Source organism: Erinaceus europaeus, chromosome 5 (genome assembly GCF_950295315.1).
Source record: "Erinaceus europaeus chromosome 5, mEriEur2.1, whole genome shotgun sequence".
Classification (NCBI taxonomy): Eukaryota; Metazoa; Chordata; class Mammalia; order Eulipotyphla; family Erinaceidae; genus Erinaceus; species Erinaceus europaeus.
In genome coordinates this window covers 605,797-622,142 of record NC_080166.1, presented here as the reverse complement: position 1 = coordinate 622,142, position 16,346 = coordinate 605,797, and the positions used below count along the sequence as shown (strand labels likewise).

Here is a 16,346-nt window from a genome sequence, read left to right as displayed (position 1 = left end):
CGAGGGGACAGCCTTGTCAAGCTAAAACAGGACAGAAAAGTGATTGCCCAACATCATGGACTCACACACTGGCTATTGCAGTGAGCACGTGAAGCCAACGATAGGTTCTACGGACACTGGTCAAGTTCCACTCACTGCTTCCTGTGACTTGCTTCCATTATGAATGCCTAACTCTGATCAAGACTTACATGTTTAAGGGAAAGGTCTAGCTTAAGTCTCCTGGCAGGTTTAGAATCAAAGATGTCAACCTTCGGCCCACGCAATCTCATCTCCACTTGTGCCAGTGTCCTGTCCTCCTGTGGACTATTGTCCACACCCGGTGAATTTCTCCTCACTCACATGCCGCACTAGCTATTTCTATCCAAGACCCAGTTTGGTGTGTGGTCCTAGATCCTTCTGTAGTACTGGCAACATGGCAGAAATGTAACTTTGCTCCCACCTTTTTGTGGTCTTGTTTAAGCCTGGCATAGCAAGACAGTTCATGAAAAGCAGCAGGTCTAAATGGATGTTTAAATCTGAAACAGTTTTCTTCACAGTTAGCTCACGTATCTGACTATGAATGTATTGGCTTCAGATCTGACTATTGAGTATCTGAAGAGGTAGGTCTCCCCCCACCCCATTGTTAGGAGCATGCCCTAGCCCCAGGAGATATCAAGTAGGTGTATGTGCAGCAAAGAAATGGCTTTTTCCTTTTTTGGCACTCGGGTTTTATTTTAGTGACGCCCTCCCTCCCTCCCTCCCTTCCTTCCTTCCTACAGGTCATTTTATGCAGAGTACTCACTGCTTTTTTTCCCCACAAGCACTGAAATGCCTATCAGATGTGAGGAATGATAACAAATAAAATTTTTAGACACTATTCCATGATCCCAGATAAGACCTATCAGTCTTTCTGTCCTCTTCCTTTCTTTCTTCCTTTCTTTCTTTCTGTCTCCCTTTCTCTTTTTCTGTTGTTGTCTCTTTCTTTCTGTCTCCCTTTCTCTTTTTCTGTTGTTGTCTTAGGCTTCTCCTATTAGTCTTTCTGAATCTCAATTTCATAAAAAAAAAAAAATTTTTTTTTAAATCATTTCAAGTAGCATTCAATTTTTAAGTAGAAAAAGCCTCAGAACTCTCAATAGCTGTTAGCATATACATATAATGTGCAGTGTTGGTGATAATTATGTTTCAAATTTATCAAACCTTCAGCAATTTCGGAAAAGAAAATCAAACTTTTAGACTACACTGTGTGCTTCAGTTCCCTGCGGTTAGCTGTTATTTCACGTCGCCTCTCATCCATTAGGAGTGGCGGGGCAGCTCACAGGTAGGGTTGGTGGTGAAGCCTGAGGGGCAGTTCCCATCCAAGCGTCCAGGTTTCACCTACGTGTCTCGTTTCCTTTACTACTTCTTCCTCATCAACGAGCGACTCTGTACTGTGCCATGGCTATCCAAATCTGAATGACCCAATATTCAGAGTAACTTCTCAGTCCTTCCTTCTAACCTTTTAAAAAACCATTTCCTTAGTTTTAGATTGTTAGGAAATAAATTTGATTAGAATGTAAATCTTTAAGTTTCCATAAGATCCTCAGAACACCAACCATAGTGACTTTATTATGATTATGCTATAATTTCCACTTGTTTGAGAAGTTGTTTGCAGGTAGTCAGTCACTTTTCATCCACTGGAGTTGAACCCTTTTGAAATCAATCTACCAGCAAAGAGCCCTCTCCTTCTGCCTACTCCATTTAGAGACGGGCAGTGAAGGAGTCATGAGTGAAAGGGAGAGGCTTCTGGCCTTGCAGATCTCCCTGCTCCTCTCTTGCCACAGAGCACATGTCCTCACAGAAGCAAATGCTCGACTACAGTGAAAAGTATCAACTTAGCCTTTAAACATGCTACAATGAAATACATCTTATTATACCATTAATAACAATTACACATATAATCAAATGTCAGGTTAGCTTTGCTTTATATTTTATTTTGATTTAAAAACTGTCCAGTATTCATACTATACTGCTTATAGCCCACAAGCTCACAATTTTAAGATCAGAGTTAAATGAACATTGATTAAAATCTTTGGAGGAGGTGAAGAGCTTCCGTCAGCAAGACACATTTAAAAATGGCGGCATGCATCTGTCCTTCCTGCCTCTGCTTGCCACACCTCAAGCTACGGACACTAGTGCGGGTGGAGAGCACACTGGTGGTCTTCCCACTTCCTCTGGTCATAAGGACTAAGTCAGCTGGCACACAAGTGAAGATCTCCCAGTCTGTTTCCACTGAATGCCGTTTAAGTCAAACAAGGCTGCTGACCCTCTTGGCTAGGCTCAATTCTCTTGCTCCAGGAGAAGGAAGATAGGGATAAGAGAGAAGAACTTTTTCAGTGGACCAGTAGGAAGACAGGCGAGGTATAGCAAGTCTAGTGCAAAGACAGGTGATCACAGTGTTGTAGAGAGGTAGCTGTGTAGTGAAGAAGCCAGCTCTGGAAAACAGTGAAACAAGGGAGGCATTCCAGGACACAGCTGGGCAAAAAGGAGAAGCCAGGTCCAAACCACACAGATACTTGGCAATATGGCTAGTCCAGTCAGAAGTTAGCGGCAGTATGGTTTCAAATATTTCTTTTCCTGGCTATCTCCCATGTGTCCTATAAGTTTCCGCTCAAGGGTCCCCTCTTCCGGGAAGAGTCTGCTGAACCCCGAGGATGTTCCTGGCACCAAGCCCAACAGCAGCCTGCACCCACTATTAGTAGTAACTCTCACTGCACTACGACTGTCTACGTGTAGTCCATGAGACTGGGCTCTTCTAGACAGGGCCACATTTCATTTGTATTGTTATTTTCAGTTAAGTAGACAGATAGTAAGAGCTCAACAAATGTTTGCTGAAGGCAGACACACACCTGTGTAATTTGACATTAATCAGAACTTGTTAAAATTTTTTTCTTGGTGCCAACTGATCTCAATTTCATACAATTTTTTAAGCATAAAGAGAAAAGACTTGCTATACTATATTTTTAATAATAGGATCACTACAATCTTTCTAGTAAAAAAATTGCCAAAACCAGGACCAACAAACTTGTTGCTTGCTTGCAAAGTGACAGTGAAGCTAAGTGATACTCACATTCAAAGGCTCCGTCACTATCATCGTCTTCATCTGAACTGATCTCGGCATATTTTGGCTTTTCGTTCACGGTGCTGCGCTTGCGTTTGTTCATTTTCACACGTTCACACAGCGGCATGGTGGACTCGATTTCTGCCAGCAACTCAGGGGGTAACTCTTTCAACACTGATTGATCTATGCTACCTATTAATGAAAGTAAAAAAGAATACTTAAATCTGAATACATTTTTTTTAAATCAGTGCAAAGAAAACTAGTGTTTGTTTCTGAAGTCATATTCAAAGTGATATTTTAATAAAGCACATATAAAGAAAGCCATTATCGTGGCTTTAATTCTAAAGTAAGATGAAAGATAACACTATATAGGAGCTTTTAAAAATGATACTGATTGTCATAGTAATAAAGGTAGTTATGCCACTGATTTCTGTTTGCTCTGAGAATAAAAATACACAGAGCATGTGTTATAAGTAGGGGTTTTTCTTTTTGTTAAATGTTTATTTCCTTTTGTTGCCCTTTTTTTTAAACTATTGTAGTTATTATTGATGTCGTCGTTGTTGGACAGGACACAGAGAAATGGAGACAGACAGACACCTGCAGACCTGCTTCACCACCTGTGAAGTGACTCCCCCCTGCAGGTGGGGAGCCGGGGGCTCCAGCTGGGATCTTTATGCCGGTCCTTGCGCTCTGCGCCACCTGCGCTTAACCCGCTGCGCTACCGCCCGGCTCCCGTAATTGGGGGTTGTATGTTCTCAGCAGCAGTCAAGAGTTATCTGAGGTCTGAAGCAGTTCATGTGAAAGTTGTGCTAGCCCGGAGCCCCACCTGTCAGCTCCTCGTCTATGATCTGTGGCTGCATCTGGTGACTTGGCAGGAGCTCTATACACTGCCACTCACTACCGTCCACCTCAGAGGGGTGGTAGTGCTTTTGGTATCAGAGTGTCCTTATACTGATAACATTTTTTAAAACTTTTTTTTAGAAGCAAGGGTAGACACAGGAGGAAAAATGGTGTGATGGTGGGGCAGGCGGTGGCATATCCGGCTAAGTGCGAATATTGCTAGGAAAAAGAACCCAGGTTCAAGCCCCACTCCCTACCTACATGCAGGAGTCACTTCACGAGCAGTGAAGCAGGTCTATGGGTGTCTCTCCCCCTCTCTCTCTCAACTTCTCTCTGTCCTGTCTAGTAAAAATTAGCGAGAATATTGCTAGGAAAAAGAACCCAGGTTCAAGCCCCACTCCCTACCTACATGCAGGGGAGTCACTTCACGAGCAGTGAAGCAGGTCTATGGGGGTCTCTCCCTCTCTCTCAACTTCTCTCTGTCCTGTCTAGTAAAAATTAGGGGAGAGAAGGGGGGAGCTAAGTAGAAGGGCAAAGTACACCCCCAAAGGGCTGAAGGGCTGAGGGGGGATGGCTGGGAGAAAGAGGCCTGCCAGAACAAAATGCTTTAAATACCTCTTAACTGAAAACAGAATATTCAGATCTAGTAAGAAAAAAGGCTATTTCCCCCCTAAAAGTAGTAAAAACAAGAGATATCAACATAACACATTAGCACATATTAACATATCACTACCCAATTCTACACACATATATACAAAAATAAAAATAGTTGCCATGAAGAAATAAGTTCTTAATATACTTTGGATAGCTTGAAAAGAATGCAGAAGAAGCAAAAGCTATTCATCAGAGATAATTTGTTTCTGATGACTAGAATGACAACTTTAACTATGTTACTTACCTATGCAAATCTCTGGATAGAATTATAAAAATGTCTTACCTGTTAAGTTTTAGAAACTGGGAGCAAAGAGTGCCTTAGTGGTTTACAGCATGGAATATCAGCAACTATAATCAGTATGAACACTGTCGAGTCAAATGACAAGTGTTTATATAGGCACTGGTTAAGTTGACTTCAAAGCCTCCCCAAAAGATAATGCCAATAACAGAGAGATATTAAATGCAAGTGAATCTCTGGTGAAGAATGATCCTTTCACATGAGGAAACTGTCTTTAAGGCCATGAAGGAGTTACCTCAGTAATCGCCACACTTGCGTTTCACCCTCAAAAGATGCCATATTCCAGCCCACTGAGAACTCTGACAAGTCAACATGGAGCTTAGCCTGCTGTTTCCTGTCAAGCCCTGTTTCTCTGCACTGGCTTTATCTACACTGTGCCAATCAAGTCCACATCCTAAACTACTAGTCAAAATAAAAGCAAAAGTTAGCTCAAAGAAGTGAGGTCCTGTCTTGGTGGCCACAATGATAAAAAAAGGAAATCAACTACCTTTGGATAGTCCTTAGTGCTTTGAACATCTCTAATTAGAATTTTCCTTAATTCTAAACTGCAATGTTTCAGTGAAAAAAATACAGGCACTTCATATTTTTTTTAAATGAGAGGAGACATTCCAGGTCCGTAAGTATGAGTATCCTAACCTAAAGTGTCTAGTTTTCAGTCCACAACGAGATCGCTAAAAAAATACATCTTCCTGATTATCTGTGCTTAAGTCCCAACTCAGAAAGATTGATACTAATATCCCAGAGTTAAAATTATTCTTCAGGTTATATGCAACAGATAATCACGGTGTGCTGGCTTGCACGGTGTGCTACTTGCACTCCTGAGTGCTTTTTCTATACCGTAGAGTAAGAGCGCTCTCCTCTTTACCTAACAACAAACCAACAAACTTGGAGCAGGTCCGTGGTGCACAGGGATGAGGACACCTATCACCATGGGCAGGACCCGGGTCTGAACCCCTGCTCCCCACCTGAGGGGTGAGGGACACACACTTTAAGAGTAGTGAAGCAGATCTGCAGCTGTTTATCTTCCCCTCTCAATTTCTCTCTGTCCTATCAAATAAAATAGAAAGAAAGAAAGAAAAAAAGGTCAGTGGAAACGGTGGTTTAGTTATGTAGTGCCTCCACCAAGCCCCAGTGACTTTTCTGGTGAAAAAATAAAATAAAAACAAATAAATCACCTTGTGGACCCAGGTGTTTAACCTGTTAGAGCACTGAACTTTTAAACACAAGGTGTTGCCTTTCAGTGCTGGATATTTCAGTGAACTATCTTTTCTTCCTCCTCCTCCTCCTTCTCCCCCCACTAGTAAGAATAAAGGATAAATAGATCTTTAAAAAAATAAAACTTCCAGGCAGAGGGTAGATAGCATAATGGTTATGCAAACAGACCCTCATGCCTGAGGCTCCAAAGTCCCAGGTTCAATCCTCTGTACCACCATAAGCCAGAGCTGAACAGTGCTCTGGTAAAAATAAATAAATAAATAAATAAATAAATAAACAAACAAACAAAACTTCCAAAGAGCCTGCAGCTATACTTTGTATGCCTACTAGCTATCTACAAAATAGAGGGCCCCCCAAATCTTCATCTGCACTAATCCAGCCTTTAGGTCCATGATTGGTCAACAATTTGTTTGGCTTTGTATGTTAACTCTCTTTTCAGTCACCAGGTTCCAGATTCTAGCATGATGCCGACCAGCCTTCCCTGGACAGACAACCCCACCATGTGTCCTGGAGCTCCACTTCTCCAGAGCCCTGCCCCACTAGGGAAAGAGAGAGGCAGGCTGGGAGTATGGATCCACCTGTCAACACCCATGTTCAGCGGGGAAGCAATTACAGAAGCCAGACCTTCCACCTTCTGCATCCCACAATGACCCTGGGTCCATGCTCCCAGAGGGATAAAGAATAGGAAAGCTGTCAGGGGAGGGGGTGGGATACGGAGTTCTGGTGGTGGGAACTGTGTGTTGTTGTACCCCTCTTATCCTACGGTTTAGTCAATGTTTCCTTTTTATAAATAAAAAATTAAATAAAAAATAAAATAAAACTTCCACAATAATCAAACACAAAAACTCCTACTTCATGTTCCACAAAGTGGATCAAAGTTCATTCACTGTCATGTCCTGCCTCATATTGTCTAAATTAAAAGGAATCCTGTCAGGTTTAAAAGCGCTACCATTTTGTAGATAATTTTAACCTCTGCAAAACTCTGCAAGTTACAGTAACATAGTTTCAAGGCTAACTAGCTCATTACTGTAGATAACTTAAAATCCAGCGACGCTTCATGTTTTCAACAAACTATTCTCCCAAAGTGAACCCTCATTCATTTTCACAGAACTGTCTACTCCACAGATGCAGTGGTCATTTTCTGAACTAGGCGCAACTTTTCTTTCCTTTTATGAAGTGCTAACATAAGCTGGCTCAACCAGCTTCCTTGTTACAAGAGGCAAGAGAGAAAAGACTCGACTTTGCGGTGCTACACGCAAATTGGTGCTCCGGTAAATTGTCAAGGATTATAGAGGTGGCTGGTTCTTGGACAATAGATCAACAACGGGCCAGCTGGGAGAGTGCTGGGGTGCCGCTGTGCCACACGGAAGGCACCCAGACCCTCCTCGTAAGTGCTCCCAGCCCCAGAGAATGCTCTCGGCACAGCTAGTTCCTCACGGCGATGCACTTTGTTCCACTCTCCATGGAGGCAGAGAGACAGCACAGAGGCCGCAGCACCCGTGTCCTTCAGTGTGGGTGGGGGTTGGGCTTGGGCTGCTCCACGGGGCTGCCTCACCAGTCAGGAAATGCTGGTCTCAGTGCAGCCCGTCTTGGTGACCGCAAGAAGCCATCTGTGCCTGCTGGGCCACGCCTTGCTGAAAATCGGCCTCCTACCTCATGTCTCCACCCAGGTGTTAGAGCACCATCAAACGGAAGCTGCCAAGTGGTAAGTATGTGTAGCGCAGCCCTCTGCCTCATTTCAGCAAGCTTGGGCTTCCCTATAGGCCCTCAGGTGAGCAACTGCTCTCGGTTATTAAAAGCAGGAGTCACCAGACATCACAGGGTCCTGGGGCTGCAGTGGTGAGTCTCTGGGAATGTACACAGCCTGTATGCACGGTGTCCCGTTACCGGACACCAGCGCCCAATTCCAGAGCAGTGCTGCGGTCTTGTTCTCTCTTTCAGTTATAAACCAACACTGAAGAAGCTCTGAAGAATAACTTCATAAAGTAACACTGTGTTGGGCTGGGTGGTGCACCTGGTTGAGCGCAGACATCATACTGCACAAAGACCCGGGTTCGAACCCTGGCTTCCCAATGCTCTACTCATCTCCCCTCCCCAAGTCAGTGTTCTCCTGACTGCAGCCCGTGCCCAGCCCCTTGCTGGTGCGAGGAGGGTGACGTCTGCCTCCTGGTGGCACTGAGGGCCGTATAACGTACTTTAACAGAGCACTGACACACAGAACTCAACAGCACACAGAATTGGGCCAAATACAGAGAAGATTGGCATGGCCCTAGTACAAGGATGGCACACAGATAGGTGAGGCATTTCATGAAAAAAAAAATCAACAGAGAAGAAGGCAGGGAAGATGACCTTCACTACTGTCCATGGGGGTCACTGATGGTCACGATAAAAAGAAACTAATTAGGTGTTTAAGAGTCGGCCTGCAATGGCGCCGAAGTAAAGCATCCAGGATTGGAGAAGCCGTTCAGGGAAGGGGTGACTAGCCCAAGAACACACCAAGTTCTGGTGAAGGGCAGCCAGCTGGAAGTTCATGAACTTAAACATGTTTCTGGTTTACTGAGTTCATTAACTTACTGCCAGAGCACTGCTCAGCTTGGCTTATGATAGCAGAGGTGACTGAACCTGACATCCAAGTCTTTTGCTTAATCATTATGCAAGGCTCAATAAAAATTGAGGAAGATTTTCTTACACTGAGTAGAATATTTCTTCTACACACACACACACACACACACACACACACACACACACACACACACACACCATCTTTATAACCATTTGACATTTGCTTTTAACTTGGGACAAGTGTACCTCTCTTGAGCAGTAAACACAAGAGAGAAAAAAGAAAAGAATATTTTAGGCTAACATAATGTAGTTGAGTGACAGTCCTAAACAGCCTATACACATTACAAAGGGGCTAGGAACTAATGGATCTTTATCTTTAGTTTGGGGCAAAAGGGCAAACCGATTCAACAGGGCAAGTGGTGAATCAGTCTGCTCCTGCCATCCTTAGCTGAAGGCACGGCACAAGGGAGTGAACCCGGGACCAATCTTTGCCTCCAGGGTTAGTGCTGGGGCTCCGTGCCTACATCACAAACTCACGGCTCCTGGAGGCTATTTTTTCCCTTTTGTTGCCCTTGTTGTCGTCGTTATAATTGTTACTGTTGCCATTGATGATGTTGTTGTTGGATAGGAGAGAGAGAAATGGAGAGGAGGGTAAGACAGAGAGGGGGAAAGACAGACACCTGCAGACCTGCTTCACCACTTAAGAAGCGACCCCCCTGCAGGTGGGGAGCCAGAAGCTCAAACCGGGATCCTTATGCCGGTCCTTGCGCTTTGCACCACATGCGCTTAACCTGCTGCGCTACCGCCTGACCCCATGGACCAACCATTTTTTGTCCTATGTGAAAGGAGGAAAGGCAGACAGAGAAGAGAGACACCAAACACTTCTCCCCATTCATGCAACTCTGTCAGTGTGCCCTACCAGCTTGGCTATCTGCCACCCCAGCACCACAGCTTTGAGACTAACCTACCACTGCAAATATCTTCTTAATATAATGCCATCAAGCAACTGTGAGAGCACTACAGAAAAAAACCTGCTTTCTAGGAAAGTTTTGTTATCTATGTCACAGTTCACTATTACTCAGCACAGAAGGCAAGAAGCAGGTATAAAGTGGTCCTTTACAGAGACATACACACAGTGAGAAAAATGACAAAAAGAATGAAACAAAGCCATACAAATAGGGAAAAAAACAACAGGGCCAAAATAAATGAGAGGCTAAAAAGGCCATTGAAATAACCCATGAAAGTAAGCTGCCCCCCCCCCCCCAATGCTACAAGATGAAAACCTTTAGGTAGACTTACCAGGAAAAAGAGGACTCAAATACAAATGAAGAGAAGATACTAAGACGAGTGGTATACAACTACAGCAAGTCACAGCAGATACTTGGAAAACTATATCAGTAAATTTCGAAAACACATTAAAAACAAATCCCCCCAAACCATATGAACTACTATGACAGAATCTTGAGAAAATATCAGTACTCCAATCACATAGTAGAGGAATTGAATTAATAATCAAAAACAAAGAGAAGCCCAGAAGCAGATGGACTTACTGAGAAAGCCCATTAAACATCTAAAGAAGACAATGTCTTCTTCTGAAATTTTTAGAAAAACAGAGGGAACACTTCTAAATTCACTTTAAGTGGTAAATATTACCCTGAAACTAAAAACAGATAAAGCAACTACAGAAACAAACAAACAACCAAAACACATACCCAAATTCAACATATTCAAAAGCCTGACACACTGTGGTCAAGAGAGGTTTATTACCAGGGGCAAAAATCAGGGATTCAACATCTGCAAATCAAAACTTAACAAACTGAAAGAGAGAAAAAAATTACATGACCGTCTCTTGAACTGCAGGGGAAAAAAAAAAAAAAAAAAACTTGACAAAATTCAACATCCATTCATAATAAAAAACAAAACAGCCAGAGTTCACCCAAACCCTGCTGTAACTAACGAAGAATTCTGTGATAGTATAAGATACAGAACTGGATTCAAAAATCTGTTGTTTAATAAAACAGAATACTGAGGAGTTCTGGATGATGGAGATGCCAGGGATTAAACTGGGGTGCCCACAAGTCTGTAGCATAAACCCTATCTGGACGCAAATCAGTTTTGTCTTTATACACTAACAACAACTTAGCAGAAAGAGAAATTAGGAAGCTAATCCCCATTACAGTCGTATAAAAAAGAATACAATAAAATATGCCTCACCAAGGACTTGAAAAAACTATACACTGAAAAGTATGAAACACTGACGTTGAACAGAAAACCAACTATCACCATCACAGCGTTCGTTTATACTGGGCTGGTGCAAGACCCAGGCCTGAGCACAGGCCCAGCAACACTGGAGGAAGCCTTTGGTGCTGTGGCCCTCCCTCTCCCTCTTTTAGAAACTGTTGTCTCTCATTTCAGATAGAGACAGACACTGAAGGTGAGAAGGAGGGAAAGAGACAGACAACTGCGGCATTGCTTCACTACTCATCGTGTACCCTGCAGGAGGGGCCTGGGGGCTTGAACCCAGGTGCTTACACTCTGAGTGTCTGTGCTCTCTACCAGGGCTCTACCACCTGCCTGTGTCTCTGTCTATCTGAAAAGTCAGCTGTGAGCAGTGAAGTTCTAGTGATAATCAGACAGACGAACAAACAAGGGGAGAAAGTGTTATCAAAGCGATTTACATAGTTAATGCAAACACTGACACCCAGGTAACCAAGGCAATCTTGAGAAAGAACAAAGTGAGGGGCACCATGCCTCCTTATTTCAAAATGTATTAGAATTTAACAGTAGTCAGGGCCGGGCGGTGGCGCAGCGGGTCAAGTGCACATAGCAGGAAGCACAAGGACCGGCCTAAGGATATCCCGGTTCGAGCCCCAGGTGCCCCATCTGCGGGGTGGGGTGGGGTGGGGTGGGATGGGGTGGGGTGGGGTGGGGTGGGGTCGGGTGGGGGGAAGTAGTCTCTTCACAGGCGGTGAAGCAGGTCTGCAGGTGTCTGTCTTTCTCTCTCCCCCTCTGTCTTCCCCTCTTCTCTCCATTTCTCTGTCCTATCAACAACAACATCAGTAACAACAATAATAATAACCACAACAACGATAGAAAAACAAGGGCAACAAAAGGGAAAAACAGCCTCCAGGAGCAGTGGATCTGTGGTGCAGGCACCGAGCCCCAGTAATAAACCCTGGAGGCAAAATACAATAAAATAAAATAACAATAATCAAAATGGTATGCTACTTGCATAAAACAAAGAATGGGTCCACAAACAGTGGTCCATTAGGAAAAGTAAGCCACAGTATATAATGGATGCCACTTGCAGAATGAAGCTGGGTTCCTATCTCATACCAATGTGAGTCAACTCACAAGAGGATGGCTGGGGGCGGGAGCACCACTGGGAGAGCACAGACCCCAGGCGTCAGTCACAGGAGGGCTAGGTTCAGGCTTCGTCAGACTGTGAGGCGCATAGCTGAGCGGTGTGTTAAAGAAAGACAACAAACACAGCAAGAGAACACAGAACCAACCAACCTTCCTGCTTATAAAATGAATCGAAAACTCAACAGACACCTGGAACAACATTCCTATTAGAAAGCAGCTGAGTTCTTTGGTACTGACTTTGGTGATGAAAATTTGAAACTGACATCAAAAGAGAAGTGGGCCAGAGAGGGAGCTGGCGCGCCAGCTTCACCACGTGCCCAGCCCAGGCACCCAGGCTGGGCCCAACCCCAACAGCGCTGGGGAAGCTTTGGTGCTGTAACATGCATCTCTCTTTCTCTGTCTCTTTTTAGCTAAGAAGCTGACCTGGAGCTGTGAAGCTCTGGTGATGACAACAAAACAAAAGCAAAATTAGGGTCGGCAAGACAGTTCACCTGGACAGGTGCTTTATGGTCACAATCCAGGTTCAAGCCTGACCTCCAGCACACTGCAGTGAGCTTCTGGGTTATGGTGTCTTTCCTGCTCTCTTTGTGTCTGAAAAGGGTCGTGCAGTTGTGAAGTCCTGCAACAACTAAGAGTTAGCTTCCAAGTCTGACCATATCAAACCAAAAATCTGCAGAGAAAAGAAAGCCATCAACTGAATGGAAAAGTAACCCATGGAATCAGAGAAAATATCTGCAAATATCTAAAATACACAAAGGTGCATAATAGCAAACCCCCCTCCCAAAAAACACCAAAACTGATAAAGAATGCAGAAGAGTTAAGTGAATTTCTTTCCCCCAAAGAAGATATACACATAGCCATCCGTTCCCTGAAAAGGTGCTCATCATCACAAAACCCCAGCTCACACCTACTACGTTCTATCATCAGAAAGAAGAGGCCCGAGGCCCAAGCACCAGCAAGGGCATGCTCAAGGAGCTGGTGGTGTCACCATGCAGTACAGCAGCAATGCTTGGGACAGAACTAAACACAACAGGACTGCATCCGCTGCTGAGTCCATTTCTAGGAACACACTAGAGGAAAGGAGTCCCCTTCTGAAAGGAACCTGCACCTCTGGGCAGTGTCAGTTACCGTAACAGACACAGAACGGTCAGAAATGAGGGATGGTGTTACTCAGAGGGGTGACGACATTCAGAGGGACGTTACTCAAGAGGGATGATGTTACTCAGAGGGGTGATGACACTTAGAGGGGTGACACTCAGAGGGATGATGTTACTCAGAGGGGTGACGCTCAGAGGGATGATGTTACTCAGAGGGATGCTGCTACTCAGAGGGATGATACTCAGAGGGGTGACACTCAGAGGGATGCTGAAACTCAGAGGGATGATGTTACTCAGGGGTGACACTCAGAGGGGTAATGTTACTCAGAGGGATGATACTGAGAAGGATGATGTTACTCAGAGGGGTGATACTGAGAAGGATGATGTTACTCAGAGGGGTGATACTGAGAAGGATGATGTTACTCATAGGGATGATACTCAGAGGGATGATGTTACTCACAGGGATGATACTGAGAAGGATGATGTTACTCAGAGGGGTGACACTCAGAGGGATGATGTTACTCAGAGGGGTGACACTCAGTGGGATGATGTTACTCAGAGGGATGATACTGAGAAGGATGATGTTACTCAGAGGGATGATACTCAGAAGGATCATGTTACTTAGAGGGATGATACTCAGAAGGATCATGTTACTCAGAGGGATGATATTCAGAAGGATGTTACTCAAAGGGGTGACACTCATAGGGATGATGTTACTCAGAGGGATGATACTCAGGATGATGTTACTCAGAGGGGTGACACTCAAGAGGGATGATGTTACTCAGAGGGATGATGTTACTCAGAGGGATGATACTGAGAAGGATATTACTCAGAGGGGTGATACTCAGAAGGATGATGTTACTCAGAGGGATGATACTGAGAAGGATGATGTTACTCAGTGGGATGATACTCAGAAGGATGATGTTACTCAGTGGGTGACACTCAGAGGGATGATGTTACTCAGAGGGATGATACTGAGAAGGATGATGTTACTCAGAGGGGTGATACTGAGAAGGATGATGTTACTCAGAGGGGTGACACTCAGAGGGATGATGTTACTCAGAGGGATGATACTGAGAAGGATGATGTTACTCAGTGGGATGATACTCAGAAGGATGATGTTTCTCAGCGGGTGACACTCAGAGGGATGATGTTACTCAGAGGGATGATACTGAGAAGGATGATGTTACTCAGAGGGGTGATACTCAGAAGGATGATGTTACTCAGAGGGATGATACCGAGAAGGATGATGTTACTCAGAGGGATGATACTGAGAAGGATGATGTTACTCAGAGGGATGATACTCAGAAAGATGATGTTACTCAGAGGGATGATGCTACTCAGAGGGATGCAGACACTCAAGATGGATGCTGACACTCAGAGGGATGATGTTACTCACAGGGATGCTGACACTCGAGAGATGATGTTACTCAGAGGGATGCTGTTACTCAGAGGGATGATGACACTCAGAGGGATGTTGTTACTCAGAGGGATGCTGTTACTCAGGGATGACACTCAGAGGGATGCTGAAACTCAGAGGCATGATGTTACTCAGAGGGATACTCAGAGGGATGCTGAAACTCAGAGGGATACTCAGAAGGATGCTGTTACTCAGAGGGATGCTGAAACTCAGAGGGATGATGTTACTCAAAGGGATGAGACTCAGAGAGGGTGTTACTCAGTTACAAAAAAGTAACAATTTATGATACTAGGTGAATACTGAGGGCACCGTGCTAAGAGAAATCAGAAACGGCATTTAGGATAATTTCACTTAAATGTATCATCTTGCACCTATGCACCAATATTAAACCACCAGTCATCCCCTAATAAAGTGAAAAAAAATGAAAAAAAAAAAGAAAGAAAAACTGCACTGAAAGAAACAGAAGATTACTGATTATTAGAGGCAGGAGATGAATGTTGCATGAAGGTAGTACAAAGTTCTTTTTTCCTTTTAATTTTAAAATTATTTATTTATTGGATAGAGATAGATATCAAGAGAGAAGGGGGAGATAGAGAGGAAAAGAGACACCTGCAGCCCTGCTTCACCACTTGCAAAACTTCCTCTGCAGGTGGGGACTGGGGGTCTTGAACCTGGGTCCCTGTGCATTGTAACATGTGTGCTCAACCAGGCACACCGCCATCCTGCCCCCAAAGTACAGAGTTCTTATAGGAGTTCTGGGATTGTAACAAACAGTACAGTGCTACAGCTGATAACAAGTTGAATGAAGACTTTTCCAGAGTCAGTATAGCTGAAGTCCACGAGCATAAGTGCCTTGTGATGGGATCCATATTTACAATGACGGCATCATAGCGTGTCACAGTATGTCATATGCTATTACTGCTAGCATGCTCAATTCTCTCTCAAGTTACTTAAAAACTCCTGAAGAATAAGCATTTTAAATGTGGCACCAGGTAAATGCATCAAGGACAGAATTTTATGACTCTTCCAAAGAAAAACCTAGTAAGGGTTTAGGACTAGGAGTATCCTAACAATATTCAGTCTAAGTCCCTGGAAAACCACCAACATGTCAGAAAAAAAAAAAAGTTGTTGTTGTTATCCAAGAAACATTTGCCACCAAAGTTCACAGTGTGAAAAGTCCACAGTCATGGAACTTTGCTGCTGACTAACAGCAGTGAACTAAAGTGAAACCCAAATTAGAATTTACTGACAACAATGTATAAATCCCAATGTACAAGTCAAAGGTATCTATTGGGTTGTCAAAAAAGTCATGACACATTTCTGCAAAGAAAAACAGAAAAGTACATCATGAGGGGGCTGGGTGGCAGCACATCTGGTTAAACACACATATTACCATATGCAAGGTAATATTACATATTACCGGGTTCGAGCCCCGCCCGCTGCCCACCTGCAGGGGGGAAGCATCGCGAGTGTTGAAGCTGGTTTGACTCCTTTTCTCTCCCTATATCTCCCTATCCTCTCTCAATTTCTTTCTGACCTATCTAATAAAAACTAGAAAGAAGGGGGGGTGGGAGGGATGCCAGGAACGGTGCATTCATAGTGCTGGCACTGAGGCAAATAATAATAATAATAACAATAATTCATTAAAAATAAAGAAAGACCAACGCAACTATTGCCACCTCAACATGCTTCACCTCAGACTGTGTCCAGAGACTTCACGTGTGGAATGACAACCCTTCAGCTTCATTACTCGGGTGAGACCTTTCCTTTCATAGTATACTCTAATTTCATCTCAGGTGGTTCACTTTCTAACAAAGT

General features: G+C 43.9%; 1 protein-coding gene across 6 annotated transcripts in view; it reads right to left on the bottom strand.

The window, feature by feature from the left end:
* NIPBL (NIPBL cohesin loading factor) overlaps positions 1–16,346 on the bottom strand; it is a 201,431-nt gene that overhangs the window by 68,132 nt on the left and 116,953 nt on the right. For all 6 annotated transcript variants that reach the window (XM_060190959.1, XM_060190960.1, XM_060190961.1 and 3 more), the window contains one exon: positions 3,086–3,268. In XM_060190959.1, coding sequence (XP_060046942.1) covers positions 3,086–3,268 — 183 coding nt within the window. The remainder of the gene's footprint in view (positions 1–3,085; positions 3,269–16,346) is intronic.